General features: G+C 35.8%; 1 protein-coding gene across 5 annotated transcripts in view; it reads left to right on the top strand.

The window, feature by feature from the left end:
- LOC123855589 (zinc finger protein 345) overlaps window positions 1–17,179 on the top strand; it is a 52,968-nt gene that overhangs the window by 25,569 nt on the left and 10,220 nt on the right. For 2 of the 5 annotated variants that reach the window (XM_064581349.1, XM_045891346.3), the window contains exons 6-7: window positions 3,900–5,171; window positions 13,343–13,404. In XM_064581349.1, the coding sequence (XP_064437419.1) occupies window positions 3,900–5,171; window positions 13,343–13,380 (1,310 nt within the window). In that variant the 3' untranslated portion in view covers window positions 13,381–13,404. Of the gene's footprint in view, window positions 1–3,899; window positions 12,725–13,342; window positions 15,547–17,179 lie in introns of those variants that run through there. The other 3 variants (XM_064581350.1, XM_045891345.3, XM_045891347.3) reach the window with 3 other exon arrangements.

Consider the following 17,179-nt stretch of genomic DNA (forward strand, 5'->3'; position numbering starts at 1 on the left):
CTATTGAGTCATGAAAAGACATGAAGGAACCTTAAATGCTTAGCAACTTGTTAAGTGAAAGGAGCCAGTTTGAAGAATTTACACACTTTATGATTCCAACTATATCACATTCTGGAAGAGGCAAATAGTGGAGTTAGTAACAATCAGTAGTTGCCTGGATTTGGGGAGGAGGAAGGGCTAGGTAGAGTACAGGGGATTTTTATATATATAATTATATATATAATTGTGTGTGTGTGTGTGTGTGTGTATATACATATATATATATGTATATATATCTTCACATCTTCTTTATCCATTCAACAGTTGATGGACATTCGGGTTCTCTCCATAGTTTGGTTACTATTGATAATGTTGCTATAAACATTGGAGAACATGTACCCCTTCAAATCTGTATTTTTGTATCCTTTGGGTAAATACCTAGTAATGAATGCAATTGCTGAATCATAGGGTAGTTCTATTTTTAACTTTTTGAGGAACCTCCAAACTGTTCTCCAGAGTGGTTGCACCAGTTTGCGTTCCCACCAACAGTGCAAAAGGGTTCCCCTTTCTCTGCATACTCACCAACACCTGTTGCTTCTTGTGTTGTTAATTTTAGCCATTCTGAAAGGTGTGAGGTGGTATTTCATCGTGTTTTGATATGTATTTCCCTGATGATGAATGATGTTAAGCATCTTTTCATGTTTCTGTTAGCCATCTGGATGTCTTCTTTGGAAAAGTGTCCATTCATATCTTCTGCCCATTTCTTAACTGGATTATTTGTTTTTTGGTTGAGTTTGATAAGTGCTTTATAGATTTTAGATACGAACCCTTTATCAGATATGTCATATGCAAATATCTTCTCCCATTCCATAGGCTGCCTTATAGTTCTGTCGATTGTTTCCTTCGCTGTACCAAAGCAATTCTGAAAAAGAAAAAACTGGAGGCATCACAGTTCTGGATTTCAAGCTATATTACAAAGCTTTAGTCATCTAGACATGTGGTACTGACACAAAAACAGACACACAGATCAGTGGAACAGAATAGAGAACCCAGAAATGGGCCCACAACTATATGGTCAGCTAATTGTAAGCTTTTTATTTAACCCTTTTAAAGATCTTATCTCTGTGTCCATTTTCTCCCATGCCAAGAGTCCTGGTTATCATGAACACTAAAAATGATAGGATTGGAATATCATATTTACTTATTTTATTCTACATTATACAAACAACTCTCTAAAATAAGATCAACATTACTACCAACAGTATGATTACTCAGAACAGTTTGAGACAATTGTTTTGGCAATTCTTTTTTTTCCGCCCCCTTGTAGGATGTATTTCACAGTCAAATTACTATGTTTGAAAGTTATTTGAAATAGTTTCCTTGTGTGGTTATTCCAATAATTGTAAATACTGTTGTTTTTTTTTTTAATTCAGTATTTTCTACTTTTAAGCTGTTCTTGTTATAATTTGTTTTATAATTACAGAAAATATTTATATACCTCCAAAGTCAAATTTACAAAACAAGTTGTATTGAAAGAAGTCTGACTTCTATCCCTGCCCCTCCACCTGTTCCTTCCCCACCCTACAATCCATCCCCCCTTTTAAAAAATAAAAACAAATGTATGTTATACATGCATACTTCCTCTTCCTGTCTCTCCTTCCTAAGATAAAAGGCATAACTCTACATACTTTTGTCCACATTTCCTCACAATTAACAATGTATTTTTTTAAGATTTTATTTATGTATTTGGGAGAGAGAACAAGCGGAGGGGAGAGGCAGAGGGAGAGGAAGAAGCAGCCTCCCCGCTGAGCAGGGAGCCTGATGTGGGGCTCGATCCCATTACCCTAGATCGTGACCTGAGCCAAGGCAAAAGCCTAACCAACTGAGCCACCAGGTGCCCCTATATTCCCTTTCTTAACTGCTGCATGGTATTCTGTAATGTGGCTAAACCATGAATTACTTCCATCAGCCACTTACCAGTGGACAATTGGGTAATTTTTAATCTTTTGCTGTAACACATTATGCTTCAGTGAAACCCTTTTGCAGCAGACTTTTGACATTTTGCTAATGCAATTTTGGGATTGATTTCACAGAAGTGGAGTTGTTAGATCAAATCATACATGTAATTGTGCTAAATACTGCCATATTTCCTTTCATAGAGTTTCTATCATTCATATTCTTTTTTTTTTTTTTTAAAGATTTTATTTATTTATTTGAGAGAGAGAGAATGAGAGAGAGCACATGAGAGGGGGGAGGGCCAGAGGGAGAAGCAGACTCCCTGCCGAGCAGGGAGCCTGATGCGGGACTCGATCCCGGGACTCCAGGATCATGACCTGAGCCGAAGGCAGTCGCTTAACCAACTGAGCCACCCAGGCGCCCTCTATCATTCATATTCTTACTAGCAATGTATATAAGTACCAATTTCCTTACAGCCTTGCTAACAGTATATGATGTCACATTTGGAAATTTCCTATTCTAAAAGGTTTCATAGCATGCCAGTGTAGTTTTTTAGAACTACTGAGATATATTTCACATGACATACAGTTTACCCGTTTATAGCAAACAGTGATGATTTTTATGTATTCACGGTCTCATACAGCCATCACCACAATTTTGGATATTTTTATCACCCCAAAAAGAAACCAGTATCCAATAGTAGCCATTCCCCATGTTTCTCTGTCTACCCCTCAGCCCTGTGCAGCTATTGCTCTGTCTGTATGGATTTGCCTATTCTGGACAATTCGTATAAAAGGAATCATACAATATGTGGTCTTTTGTGACTGGCTTATTTCACTAAGCATAATATTTTCAAAGTTCATTCATGTTGTAACATGTGTCAGTATTTTTATTGCCAAGCATTCTATTGTAAGGATATACCATATTTTATTTATCCATTCATCAGTGGATGTTTGAGTTATTTCCACCTTATGCTTATGATGAATAATGTTATGAACATTGTATTCAAGTTTTTTATATAGACATGTGTTTTCAGTTCTCTTGGCTCTATACCTATGAGTGGGATTTCTGGGTTATGTGGTAATTCTATGTTGGACACTTCTGTTGGGCATATAACTTGGAGTGAAATTGCAGGGTAATATGGCAACTCTATGTTAACTTCTCGAGGAAGTGCAAAACTGTTTTACAAAGCAGCTGTACCATTTTGCATTCCCATCAGCAAGCTATGAGACTTCCATTTTCTCCATATCCTCACTTCTGTGTAGCTTTAATTTGCATTTATCTTATGAGCAAATTTGAGTATATTTTCATATGGTTGAAAGCTATTTACATTACTTTTCTATCAACTGTCCATTTTCCTAATCCATTTTTTTATAGTGCTGGTGCCCAGTTTTATATAGTAGTCTTTTTCTTTTTAGTCTAATTTTAGAAACTGTTTATATATTAGATATATAATAGGCATAATGCAACTTTGCAAATATTTGTCATTTTACTTACCCTATCCTGTTTTTGACATGCCAACTTTTTTTTTAACTATATTGTGGTCATTTTTATCAAATTATAATTAGGAAATTTTTCCCCATTCCTAGTTTATGGAAGAAGTCTCACTCAAGTTTTATTCTAATTATTTATATGTTTTCATTTCTGTAAGTATGGACATCTGATCCACTTGGAATTTGTCCAACTGTACGATATGAGGAATTAATAAAATTTTATCTTTTTTCTATATGTCTACCCATATGTTTATAATTTCATTTATTAAAAAGAGTTCATGTTTTTCCTACTGATTTGAGCTGCCAGCTTTATTGTATACTAAATTTGCACTGTTTCTGGATTTTTCTTTTCTGCTCCATTGGTTCCATTGACATGAGTATGATGTTCAGTTTGAGTCTACTCTTACTACCTTAGAGGTTTTATTTTTCAAGGAATATGAAAGTAACATTTACTTTCTTGTTACCTTACAGACTGGGAATCCAGGTGTGAGACCAAAAAGCTGTCCTCAAAGAGAGGAATTTATGAAATAGAATCATCTCAATGGGAGATAATAGAACAGCTCACAAGACATAAGTGTGAGTGTAAAAGTTTTCAAGATGATAGGGAATGCAAAGACCAGATTGAAAGTCAATTTGGAAATAAAGAGGGACTTTTCAGGCAACTTTTAATCACTTGTAAAGAAATTCCCAATTTTAGCCAGACCACATCCCTTACATTAAAACGAAGAATTCATTTTCTGGAGAAATCCTATGAATGTAAAGCATGCAGAAAATACTTTATCCGTGGCTTTCAACTTACAGAACATCAGAAGGGTCATTCCAATGAAAAATTCTGTGAATGTAAAGAATGTGGAAAGGCCTTTATTCGGGGCTCAGAACTTACTTACCATCAGAGAGTTCATGTTAAGAAACCCTATGAATGTAAGGAATGTGGAAAAGCCTTTATTTGTGCCTCACAGCTTACTTATCATCGAAGAATTCATACTGGGGAGAAACCTTATAAATGTAAAGAGTGTGGGAAGGCCTTTATTCGTGGCTCTCATCTTACCCAACATCAAAGAATTCATACTGGTGAAAGACCCTATGAATGTAATGAATGTGGTAAGGCCTTTTTTCGTGGCTCTCAACTTACTTACCATCAGAGAGTTCATACTGCAGAGAAACCCTATCAATGTAAAGAATGTGGAAAGGCCTTTATTCGTGGCTCCCAACTTACTGAACATCAGAGAATTCATACAGGTGAGAAACCTTATGAATGTAAGAAATGTGGGAAAGCCTTTAGTTATGGCTCACAGCTTACTCTACATCACAGACTTCATACTGGTGAAAAACCCTATAAATGTAAAGATTGTGAGATGTCCTTTATTCGTGGCTCACAACTTACTGAACATCAGAGGATTCATACAGGTAGGAAACCACATGAATGTAAGCAATGTGGAAAGGCCTTTAACTATGGCTCACAGCTTATTCGACATCAGAGGATTCATACTGGTGAGAAACCCTATGAATGCCAAGAATGTGGGAAATCATTTATTCGTGGCTCCCAACTTACTGAACATCAAAAAATTCACACTGGAGAAAAACCTTTTGAATGTAAGGAATGTGGGAAAGCCTTTATTCGTGGCTCACATCTTACTCAGCATCAGAGGATTCATACTGGTGAGAAACCCTATGAATGTAAAGAGTGTGGGAAGACCTTTATTTATAGCTCACAACTGACTCAACATCAGAGAATTCATACAGGTGAGAATCCCTGTGAATGTAAGCAGTGTGGGAAGATCTTTATTTGTGCCTCACAACTTACTCTACATCAGATTTCTCATTCTGGTAGGAAACCATATGAATGTAAGGAATGTGGTAAGGCTTTTATTCGTGGCTCACAGCTAACTTACCATCAGAGAGTTCATACTGGTGAGAAGCCCTATGAGTGTAATGAATGTGGGAAAGCCTTTATTCGTGGTTCACATCTTACTCAGCACCAGAGAATTCATACCGGTGAGAAACCATACAAATGTCATGAATGTGGGAAGGCCTTTAATCGTGGCTCACAACTTACTCAACATCAGAGAATTCATTCTGGTGAAAAGCCTTATAAGTGTAATGAATGTGGTAAGGACTTTAGACGTCACTCACACCTTACTCAACATCATAAACTTCATAATTGAGAAAAACTTTATGAAAACACAAATTTTTTAAATCTTTTATCTGCCCATTGGCACTCAGCTTTGGAATATCAGATAATTCAAATCATGAAAGTGGGAATCCTTTACTTTCACTCATAGGTAATGACTCAGAAAATTCAAACAAGGAAAGGCTAGATTAATATAATGGAGAATCAGTTTCCATCATATTTCAATCTTTGTTAGGCATTAGTGAATTCATACGAGAGTACAACCATAAAATATAGGGTTTTCTTGTTTGGCATCGTTCTCTTGTTTAGCATGATCTGAGTCCCACTGTTTACTACATGTGTGTTCCTTTGGGAAAGTTAGTTAACCCCTGTTGCTTTAGTTTTTTCATTTATTAAACATTAAATATTCTCATTATAATGATTTAAAGACATAAATACATATAAAGCCTTGAAGCAGTGTCTAATAACTAGATTATACTTAATAAACATTAGTTATTGAAATTTTATTATTCAGTATTTTAAAAAATTTTGTTTTCCTTCTGGGCTCGAGTCATCTTTCTTTTTTCTCAATTGAAGTGTAGTTGACGTACAATGTTATATTAGTTTCAGGTATACACCATAGTGATTTGACAATTCTGTACCTTACTCAATACTGACCACAATATGTGTGGTTACCGTCTGTCTTTATACAACATTGTTACAATATTATTATTGACTATGATCTATTAACTGTGCTGTGCTTTTCATCCCTGTGATTTACTTACTCTGTTTTATTTTTTTAAAAGATTTTTTATTTATTCATTTAACAGAGCTAGAGAGAGAGCACAAGTAGGCAGAGTGGCAGGGAGAGGGAGAAGCAGGCTCTCTGCTGAGCAGGGAGTCTGATGCGGGGCTCGATCCCAGGACCGTGGGATCATGACCTGAGCCGAAGGCAGTCGCTAACTGACAGCCACCCAGGCGTCCGATTTACTTATTTTATAACTGGAAGTTTGTACCTCTTAATCCTCTTCACCTATTTCACCCACCCTCAAGCCCCTGCCCCTCTGGCAACCACCAGTTCTATGTATTTATGATTCTGTTTCTGTTTTGTGTTTCAGATTCCAGATATAAGTGAAATCAGATGGTATTTGTCTTTCTCTGTTGACTTATTCCACTTAGCCTAATGTCCTCTAAGTCCATCCATGTTGTTGCAAATGGCAAGACCTCATTCTTTTTTAAGGGGGAGGAAAGAAGGGATCCTCCCCCTGCCTTTAGCTAATATTTCCCTGTGTATATATATATATACTACATCTTCTTTATTTATTTGTCTATTGATGGACACTTAGGTTGCGTCCATGTCTTAGCTATTGTAAATAATGCTTCAGTAAACATTGGGGTGCATATATCTTTTCAAATTTGTATTTTCATTTTCTTTGGGTAAATACCCAGTAGTTGAATTACTGGATAGTATGGTATTTCTATTTTTAATTTTTTTGAGGAAGCTTCATACTGTTTTCCAGTGATTGCATCAGTTTACATTCCCACCAACAGTGCATTGAGGGTTTCCTTTTTTCAGTATTTTAATTGTATATTATTACAGAATTCAAATGAGAGGAAGACTTTACAAATACAGTACACAAGGTAACACTTTAATCAGTCTTTTTTTTTTTTTTTAAGATTTTATTTATTTATTCTTGAGAGACAGAGAGAGAGAGGCAGAGGGAGAAGCAGGCTCCCAAGGAGCAGAGAGCCCGATGCGGGACTCGATCCCAGGACCCTGGGATCATGACCTGAGCTGAAGGCAGTCGCTTAACCAACTGAGCCACCCAGGCGCCCTAATCAGTCTTACTAATCATCAGATAAATGATTTTGGAACAGAACATCCTAATACAATTAATGTGAGGTTATACCTTGTTCTGAACATTAAAATTCTTATTAGAAGGAAACCCTAAGGAAAATGGCTGTTACAAATAAAGCTACATATGAACATTTGTATATAGGTTTTTGTGTGAATATAATTTACATTTTCCTGATATAAATGCCTAAGAGTGCAATTTCTGGGTCTTAGAGTAAATGCATGTTTTCTTTTATAAGAAATGGACATATTATTTTTCAAAATGGCTTTACCATTTTACATTCACACCAGGAGCGTATGAGTGACTTTCTCAGTATTTGGTGGTGTCATCACTTTTTATTTTAGCCATTGTGATAGGTGTGTAGTGATGTCTCTTCGTGGTCTTAATTTGCATTCCCCTAATGACTAATGATGTTGAATACTTTTTCCTGTGTTTGTCATCTGTATGTCCATTTTGGTGAAATGCCTGTGTCTTTTACTCATTTTTGAATTTTATTTTTTATTGTTGGGTTTTGAAAGAGTACTTTCTATATTCTAGATGATACTAGTCCTTTGCTATGTGGTTGTGAATATTTTTCCTGAAGCATAGCTTATTTTTTTTAACCTTTTAATAGGGTCTTTTGAAGAGCAGAAGTTTTCAGTTTTGATAATGTCTACTTTATCAATTTTTCCTTTTATGGCTTTGCTTTGGTGTCAAATCTAAGGACTCCTTGCCTAGCCCAGATTCCAAAGATTTTTCCTATGTTTTTGCATAAATTTTTTATAATTTTACACATTTTACACCTAAGTCTATAATCTATTTTGAGTTAATTTTTCATGTATGTTGTATGCTTTAGTTTAATGTTCTTTCTTAGTTTGTTTTGGCTAATGGATGTCCATTTGCTCAAGCATCATTTGTTGAAAACACTGTCTTTCCTCCATTAAATTGCTTTTGTACCTCTGTCAAAAATCTATTGAATATATGTATGTATATCTTACTTCAAGGTGTTCTATTTCCTTCCATTGATCTATGTGTCTGTCCCTGTGCCAATATCACACTGCCTTGATTACTGTCATTTTATAGGATGTCTTAATGGGATTTCTCCTACTTTATTCTTTTTCAAGCTGATTTACCTATTCTTAGTTTTTGCCATTTCATATAAATATTAGGATAAGCTTACCTATATCTACAAAATCTTGCTGAGGTTTTAATAGGAATTCTGTTTAGAAATAATTTGTATCTTTAGTAAATCTTTTAAGATTTTATTTATTTGACAGAGAGACAGCACAAATAGGCAGAGCGGCAGGCAGAGGGAGAGGGAGAAGCAGGCTCTCCGCTGAGCAGAGAGCCAGATGCAGGGCTTGATCCCAGGACTCTGAGATCATGACCTGAGCTGAAGGCAGCCGCCCAACCGACTGAGCCACCCAGGCGCCCCTTTAGTAAATCTTTTAATCCATGAATCTGGTATGTCTCTCCATTTTTAGGTTATTGTTGTTAGTTTGTGTTCTCCAAAATATTCAGGTAGTAACTCCCAGTACTTATGAGTGTGACCTAATTTGGAAATAGGGTCTTTGCTGATGTATTCAAGTTAAGATGGAGATCATATTGGATTAGATTACTAATAACTCTGATGGCTCGTGTCCTGATAAGAAGAGGGAAATATGGACACAAACACACAGGGAAGGCCATGTGAAACCAGAGACAGATTGAATGATGCATCTACAAGCCAAGGAACACCAAGAATTACTAGTAACTACTAGAAACTAGAAGGGAAAGAAGGGATCCTCCCCCTGCCTTCAGAGAGAGCATGACCCTGCCAATACCTTAATTTTGAACTTCTGTTCCCCAAAACTGTAATAGATTTTTGCTGTTTGAAAACACTAAGCTTGTGGTAGTTTGTTTTGGCAGCCCGAGGAAACTAATGTCATCTTTTAAAAAATTTTTTACTAGGATTTGTAATTTTTGGCATACAGATCTTATACATGATTTGTAAGTGTATATACTTAAGTGTCTCACTTTCTTTGGAAAAATTCTAATTGGTGTTTTTAATTTCAACTTTTAACTATTCAACATTAGTATATACAAATTATATAAATGTATATCTGTATGTTGATCTGGTAATCTGTGACCTTGCTGCAAAACTCACCAACTCATTCTGGAAGGTTTTGTTTCATTTTTTAGTAAATTCCTTGGGGTTTTCTTTTCTTTTCTTTTCTTTTTTTAAGATTTTATTTATTTGAGAGAGAGAGAATGAGAGACAGAGAGCATGAGAGGGAGGAGGGTCAGAGGGAGAAGCAGACTCCCCGCCGAGCAGGGAGCCCGATGCGGGACCCGATCCTGGGACTCCAGGATCATGACCTGAGCCGAAGGCAGTCGCTTAACCAACTGAGCCACCCAGGCGCCCTCCCTTGGGGTTTTCTATATAGACAATCATGTCATCTATGAACAGCGACAGGAAAGTCTGTGTCTTTTATTTCTTTTGTTTGCCTTATGCTGGCTGTAACTTTTAGTGGTATGTTGAATCACACAGGCGAGAGCAGACATCCTTGCATTTTTCCAGATCTTAGGGGGAAACATTGTCTTTCACCATGAAGTACAAAGTAAGCTGTAGGCTTTATGTAGATGCTCTTTTTTATTTTATTTTTTTAAGATTTTATTTATTTATTTGACAGAGAGAGACACAGCAAGAGAGGGAACACAAGCAGGGGGAGTGGGAGAGGGAGAAGCAGGCTCCCCGCAGAGCAGGGAGCCCGATGCGGGACTCGATCCCAGGACCGTGGGATCATGACCCGAGCTGAAGGCAGTCGCTTAACCAACTGAGCCACCCAGGCGCCTTAGATGTTCTTTTTTAAATTGAAGAAGTTCCCTTCTGCTCTTGAGAGGCTTTTTAAAATCATGAATGCATATTGGATTTTATCTGGACACATGATATGATTATATGATTTTTTTTCTTCAACCTGTATATATGGTGGATTACATGGATTGATTTTTGAATATAAAACCAGTCCTTGTATACCTGTAATAAATTCCATGTAGTCATGTTTTCTAATTTCTTTTTGGAATTGATATGCTAACATTTTGTTGAAGATTTTTCTAAAATTATGATGTTCTATCATTGTCATTTTCTTTCTTTTCCTCCCTCCTTTCCTTATTTCTTCTAGTCTTTGTCTCACTTTGTATTGTATAATGTTGGCCTCATAAAATGAATTGGGAAGTGTTTTTCTGTTTTCTGAAAAAAGTTGTATAAAATTTGTGTTCATTTTTCAGATGTTTATGAAAATTTGCAAGTGAAACCATTTGGGCCTGAAGATTTTTAGGGAGCTTTACAATTATAAAGTCAGTTTCTTTAATGGTTATTCAGTCATTTGGCTACTTGGGATATCTGTTTCATCATAGTTGAGATTTGGTAGCTTGTGGTTTTTGAGAAATTTAGGCTAAGTAGTCTTACACTTAAAATTTTCCAGCTTCCTCCCCCAATAAAATTTTTGAAGCTCATTCTCTGAGGCTGGTAGCATAGCCATAGTGTCAAAATTAAACAAGACCAGATTCCCTTATAATGATAGATATAAATATTCTAAATAAAACATAAGTAATCTCTACCAGACAAAAGAATACAAAGGAATACCGCTCCCCAAGAATGTCCAAGATTTAATCTGTTCTAGATTAATTAATTACATTTTAAGAGTTTAGAAATTATATTTCGAAGAGATTATTATGATGGAAAAATTATTTGCAGCCTCAAGTCATTTTAATTCTCTCAGTGAATGGTTTTGAAATATGTGTTTTTCAAGGTTCTTTGAGAGTGGCCTAATTTACAGGACCTTATGTACAAAATTTAAGTTAAAAATTCATACAGTATTATTACCTGCAAAAGTTCATTGAAAATACACTACCTGCAAAAGTTCATGTGCAAACACACTGTATAGACATTTTGGCTGAATAGCCAAGTTTTAAAATTAATATTTGCTTTAAGACCAATGCACTAGCATAGAATCAACTTCTGGCATTCAGAAAATCTCAATTTAAAAAATGTTTATGATAGACTTTGTTAAATGATTGCAGGGATTTTTTTTCATCATGAAATTTTGAGGTCCTTTATTTGATATTTTGCTTTTAATTATTTCTTACAATATGAGAATTCCCAAATAGGACTTACTGTTGAGATAATAGCCAAGGTGAAATTAAAATAACATTAAGATTTTTGCTTTTTTTAGATGTTCAAATTATCAATGCTAGTGTCCCAATAGTTCTACAAAGATTTCAGTTATGATCTAATTTATTAATTTGCCTTTTTGTTACTTGAATTATAAATTCATTGACTCTGAAAAGGCATGAAGTTCTTCTTAAAGTTGTCTAGCAAAGACACATTCTCCTAATATTTTTATTGTTATGTCTTATTGTTTAACAAATTTTAAACTATTGATACCTACAACTTAAATGTACTGTTTATGTGCAACTTGCCAAATTAAGAGTTCAAAGGTTAGTCATTACATACTAAATAAATATTAGAGGATCATAATTCATGTGTATTTAGCAATATTGCTATGGAGTCACAACAGCCCTTCGTTGTTACCTGTACCACCAGCCTGTTTTGCTCAGGTTTTGTAATTTATTATATCATAAATAAACCTTTCACCAGTAGATTGCATGATTGTCACATCTGAAAAATATTTTTATAATGATGTAACAGTAATGTACCGTGTGCTACCTTAAAATTATTTGTTTTGAATTCTTTTACTCAGGACCATATCTCCGTGTTAATTGAATTGCATAGATAATATGTTAGCCAAAAATTTCCTGTAGTACATTTCAAGTAATACTATGATTCAGATGATATTAGAAAAAAAGATTCTGTGGTTGAAAAAGACTAAATCATGGCATATTTCACATCACTTTTTGGAGCAGTAAGTTCATTTTATTTCATCAGGGCTATAATATTTCAGTAAAGCAATTTTTTAAAACTTTAACCCATCATGTGCCAAACGTACTTGACCATGAATCCCTTCTTATAATGCCTGTTAATATCTTTTGCATATGAACTATTTTTGTAAATGCTGCTCTAGCTATGAGAAATAACCTCAGAGGTAGAAACTCTAAAACATTATAGCTGGAGGCCAATTAAGTTTATGAGAGGGCAAGTTTCTTTCTCTGTAAACCAATCCCATTCTTTTTCTACATATAGGACCCTTGTCCTCTTAAAAAAGGGAAATTCCTCCATGTAACAATCTCCCTTCACAGTCCCTTCTTACTCTTCCCTCTACCCCAATTCTTAGTTCAACTTAATGAGATATTAACAAAAAACCCCAAGAAAACAGGTTTGTGGAATTTTAAAGACATGGTAATGAAATAAATGGCTTTAACTTTGATATATTTAATCCATAAATCAAGTTCTAGAATTGGAGATTCTTTTCTAAGATGAATTTCATGACAAATAGAGGAATAAAGATGGTCAAATGGGCCATTATGCTATTACTTTGTTCTCTAACAGTTTTTTACTTATTCTCAAAAAAAATTAGAAATTAAATGTATTTTTCATGTAGTTTTTCTTTCCATATTTGAATTGCCCTTCTGAAATTATATAATGCATTTACCTGCAAAACAAGAAATTATAACAAATATACATAAAAGAAAATCTGGCTTCCTGGGGCGCCTGGGTGGCTCAGTTGGTTAAGTGTCTGCTTTTGGCTCAGGTCATGATCCCAGCGTCCTGGGATCAAGCCCCGTGTCCCTCAGGTCCTGCTCATTGGGGAGTCTGCTTCTCCCTTTCCCTCTGCAGCTCTCCCTGCTTGTGTTCTCTCTCTCTCTGTCAAATAAATGAAATCTTTAAAAAAATAAAATCTGACTTCTTAAACTAACATGTTAAAAGCGTCATGAGTACTTTTTTGTAGCTTTATGTTTAAATGTACATGTTTATACATGGTTCTTTTTTTTTTTCTTGGTTGTTTGTGAATATTTATATATTTAAACAGGATCACTGTATGGACATCAATCTGCAACTTTCCTGTAACATACATCATGGACATCTTTCCAGGTACATGTAAATCTAACTTACTCATTTTAGTGTTAGTAGCTGCAGAAGACTACATATGGAGAGGTATTAATGTTCAGATTGTTTCTCTGGTGATGAACATTCATGTTGTTTTCACTTCCTTGCTATTTCAAACAACTGTCAATGAATATCTTTAAACAAATATTTGTATATGTTTTTATTTCTGCAAGATTCTTACATCAGGTTTGTGGAACAAAGAATATGTGTATTTTTCAAAAAGATTCATTAGAGAGAGAGGGCGGGGGAGGGGCAGAGGGAGAGAGAATCCTCAAGCAGACTCCCCACTGAGCGGGGAACCTGACGTGGGGCTCAATCCCAAGACCCTGAGATCATGACCTGAGCCAAAATCAAGAGTCAGACACTTAACCGACTGAGCCACCCAGATACCCCTTTATTTATTTTATTGTAATAGTAACATTACTTTCCAGATAAAACACATTCAGTCCCATCAACAATGTTTGAGTTGCACATTTTCCTACTAATTTAATAGCACTTGGTGCTCTTTGTCAGTCTTTTTTTTTTTTTTAATTTTTTTTTTTTTTTTAGATTTTATTTATTTGAGAGAGACAGAGACGGTGAGATAGAGAGCACAAGTGGGGAGGAGAGGGAGAAGCAGGCTCCCCACAGAGCAGGGAGCCCAATGCGGGACTCGATTCCAGGACCCTGGGATCACGACCTGAGCCGAAGGCAGACGCTTAACCGACTGAGCCACCCAGGCGCCCTTTGTCAGTCTTTCTAATGAAAAATATGTCATTGCTTTAATCTGAATTTATTTAAATATAGGGTAGACTGAGCATGCTTTCATTTGCTTACTGGTCATCTGAATTTTCTGTAAATTACCTGTCAATAGTGCACAATTTCTAGTATTTTTCATTAATTTGTAGAAGTTTTTTGTGTTTATAGCTATTTATCATATGGGTTACAAAAATAATTTCTTAGTCTATCTTATACTTTAATATAAAGTTTGTTTTTTACTTTTATAGCATCAAATGTAATCTACATAGAATGTTTCCTACACCCCAAGATTATTCACATTTTCCTAAGTATCTTTTAATATTTTTTGTATTTTAAAGTCTTTTTTAGCTAAATTTCCCCAGGAACTTTTTGTACTGAAGATTTCTAAAAACCACAGGAAAACTAAAATAATAGTGAAACGTCCATCACATCCTCGACTGACTTAGTTAACATCCTGCCACATTTTATCTTTATTAATGTTACATTTCACTCCTAAATACTTCGTGCATAACCTAAAAATAAGGAGATTGTCTTAATTTTAAGAGCATGGCATTAGAAAATTAATAACTCCATTAATTTCCCAAAGTGTCTCACAACTGGTTTAGGGACACCTGGGTGGCTCAGTCAGTTAAGCGTTTGCCTTTGGCTCAGGTCATGATCCTAGGGTCCTGGAATGGAGTCCGGCATTGGGCTCCCTGCTCAGCGGGGAGCCTGCTTCTCCCTCTCCCGCTCCCCCTGCTTGTGTGTGCTCTCTCTCTCTGTCAAATAAAAAAGTCTTTGGAAAAAAAAAGATTCGGCAGCAGCCACTGTGCTGACCGGACTTCGCTTGCTCATGCACCTTGCTCTGCTTCCTCTGCAACCATGTCTGACAAACCCTACATGGCTGAGATTGAGAAATTCGATAAGTCGAAACTGAAGACAGAAACGCAAGAGAAAAATCCACTACCTTCAAAAGAAACGATTGAATGGAAGCAAGCAGGCAAATCATAATGAGGCATGTGCCGCCAATATGCACTGTACATTCCACAAGCATTGCCTTCTTTACTTCTTTTAGCTGTTTAACTTTGTAAGACGCACAGAGGTTGGATCAAGTTTAAATGACTGTGCTGCCCCTTTTCACATCAAAGAACTACTGACAACGAAGGCGCCTGCCTCTCCCATCAGCCTGTCTGGCTGGCAGGGAAGGAAAAGAACTTGCATGTTGGTGAAGGAAGAAGCTGGGAGGGACGACTGTGAAATCTAGAGTAAAAATCATGCTGGTCCAAGGTGTCCTGCAGGCTGTAAAATGCAGTTTAATCGGAGTGCCATTAGTTTGTTCAAATGATTTTAATTATTGGAATGCACAATTTTTTAAATATGCAATAAAAAGTTTTAAAACCTGAAAAAAAACTGGCTTATAAAATGTTTTTCTAAGTAAGGATCTGATCAAGGCTCTCATCTTATAATCTCTTAACTGTGAACAGTCACCACCACCACTTTTTTAGTAATTTTTTTGATCCTACCATTTTTAGAATCTAGGCTTGGTAGAATGTCAAACTTTTAGGATTTGTCTGTTTCCTCATGAATAAATACAGAAGCAGTTTTGGTAAAAATAAAATGATATGTACTTATTTTAGCAAAAGATATACTATGCATAACATAAAGCATTAAGTGTGTCATTATATAAGTAAAATAAGTTGTCCCAGTATTGCTGGATATTACTATTGTTATTGCTAAATTTGTTCACTGATTGAGGTAGTGACTACTAGACCTTTCCATTATAAACATAATTTTTAACTTTCTAATTAGTATGCAGTGAGTGGGATGGATAAACTCTTTTGAATAGTTCAAAAAATTTGACAAGGCACTCAGGTATTATGTAGAATAAATACATATTAACATGACTTCATATTTTTATAGTAAATATATGAAAATTAATGATAAATGTCAAAGATCCATTGTTTCTCAATCCTTTCCCTATTGTAGATTTAGTGTGTATAATTCCAGGCCATATACAGGTATCTGTCATTTTTTCAGATCTAATTTATTCTCTAAATGTGTTGGATGGCTAATTTTTAAGTGGCAGGAGCCTGTATTTCATTTCTTAGTACTGTGTATCTCATTCCCAAACTCCCCTTTTCTTTTCTTTTCTTTTCTTTTTTAAGATTTATTTATTTGAGAGAGAGAGAAACAGCATGAGAGGGGAGAGGGTCAAAGGGAGAAGCAGGCTCCCTGCTGAGCCAGGAGCCTGGTGTGGGACTCGATCCCAGGACTCCAGGATCATGACCTGAGCCGAAGGCAGTTGCTTAACCAACTGAGCCACCCAGGCGCCCCCAAACCAGGACTCCGGGATCATGACCTGAGCTGAAGGCAGTCACTTAACCAACTGAGCCACCAGATGCCCCCAAACTCCACTTTTCTTAATGCAACTAAGATACTCTATCACCTAGAAAATAATCCACTAAGAACTCATTAACATAAAGCATTTAATAAACATTATATAATTCTTTAACAAAAGAAAATAATGTTTTTCTTTTATAATGCAAGGGGCATGTTCTCTAGTAAAACCCAACAAAGAGGGGCGCCTGGGTGGCTCAGTCGTTAAGCGTCCCTGGGATCGAGCCCCGCGTCAGGAAGCCTGCTTCTCCGTCTTCCACTCTCCCTGCTTGTGTTCCCTCTCTCACTTTCTCTTTCTCTGTAAAATAAATAAAATCTTAAAAAAACAAACAAAGAAATAATGTTAAAAATACACTCTAAATTAAAGATTGGTAGTGCTCCTGGGCACATAGCAGAAGTGAACTAGAATCCATGAAGGGTACATGCTTGGAGAAATGATAGTGATAATGTACAACATGTTTAAACAGTAGAAGCAAAAGTCTTAAACAAATGGGGAGGTTAGCTGAGATGTGACCACAATAGACTCTACATCCTCTCAGAATGAATTTGGGGTAAAAATTTGGTAAACATGGTGAATATTTGGGTAATGCATGTTCAAAAAATGAGAGATAAGCTATGTTACCTATCAACATGTTATTTTGCATAG

Source organism: Mirounga angustirostris, unplaced genomic scaffold, assembly GCF_029215605.1.
Source record: "Mirounga angustirostris isolate CCGP_5_RB_7025 unplaced genomic scaffold, mMirAng1.0.hap1 SCAF_16, whole genome shotgun sequence".
In the NCBI taxonomy this organism is placed as follows: domain Eukaryota; kingdom Metazoa; phylum Chordata; class Mammalia; order Carnivora; family Phocidae; genus Mirounga; species Mirounga angustirostris.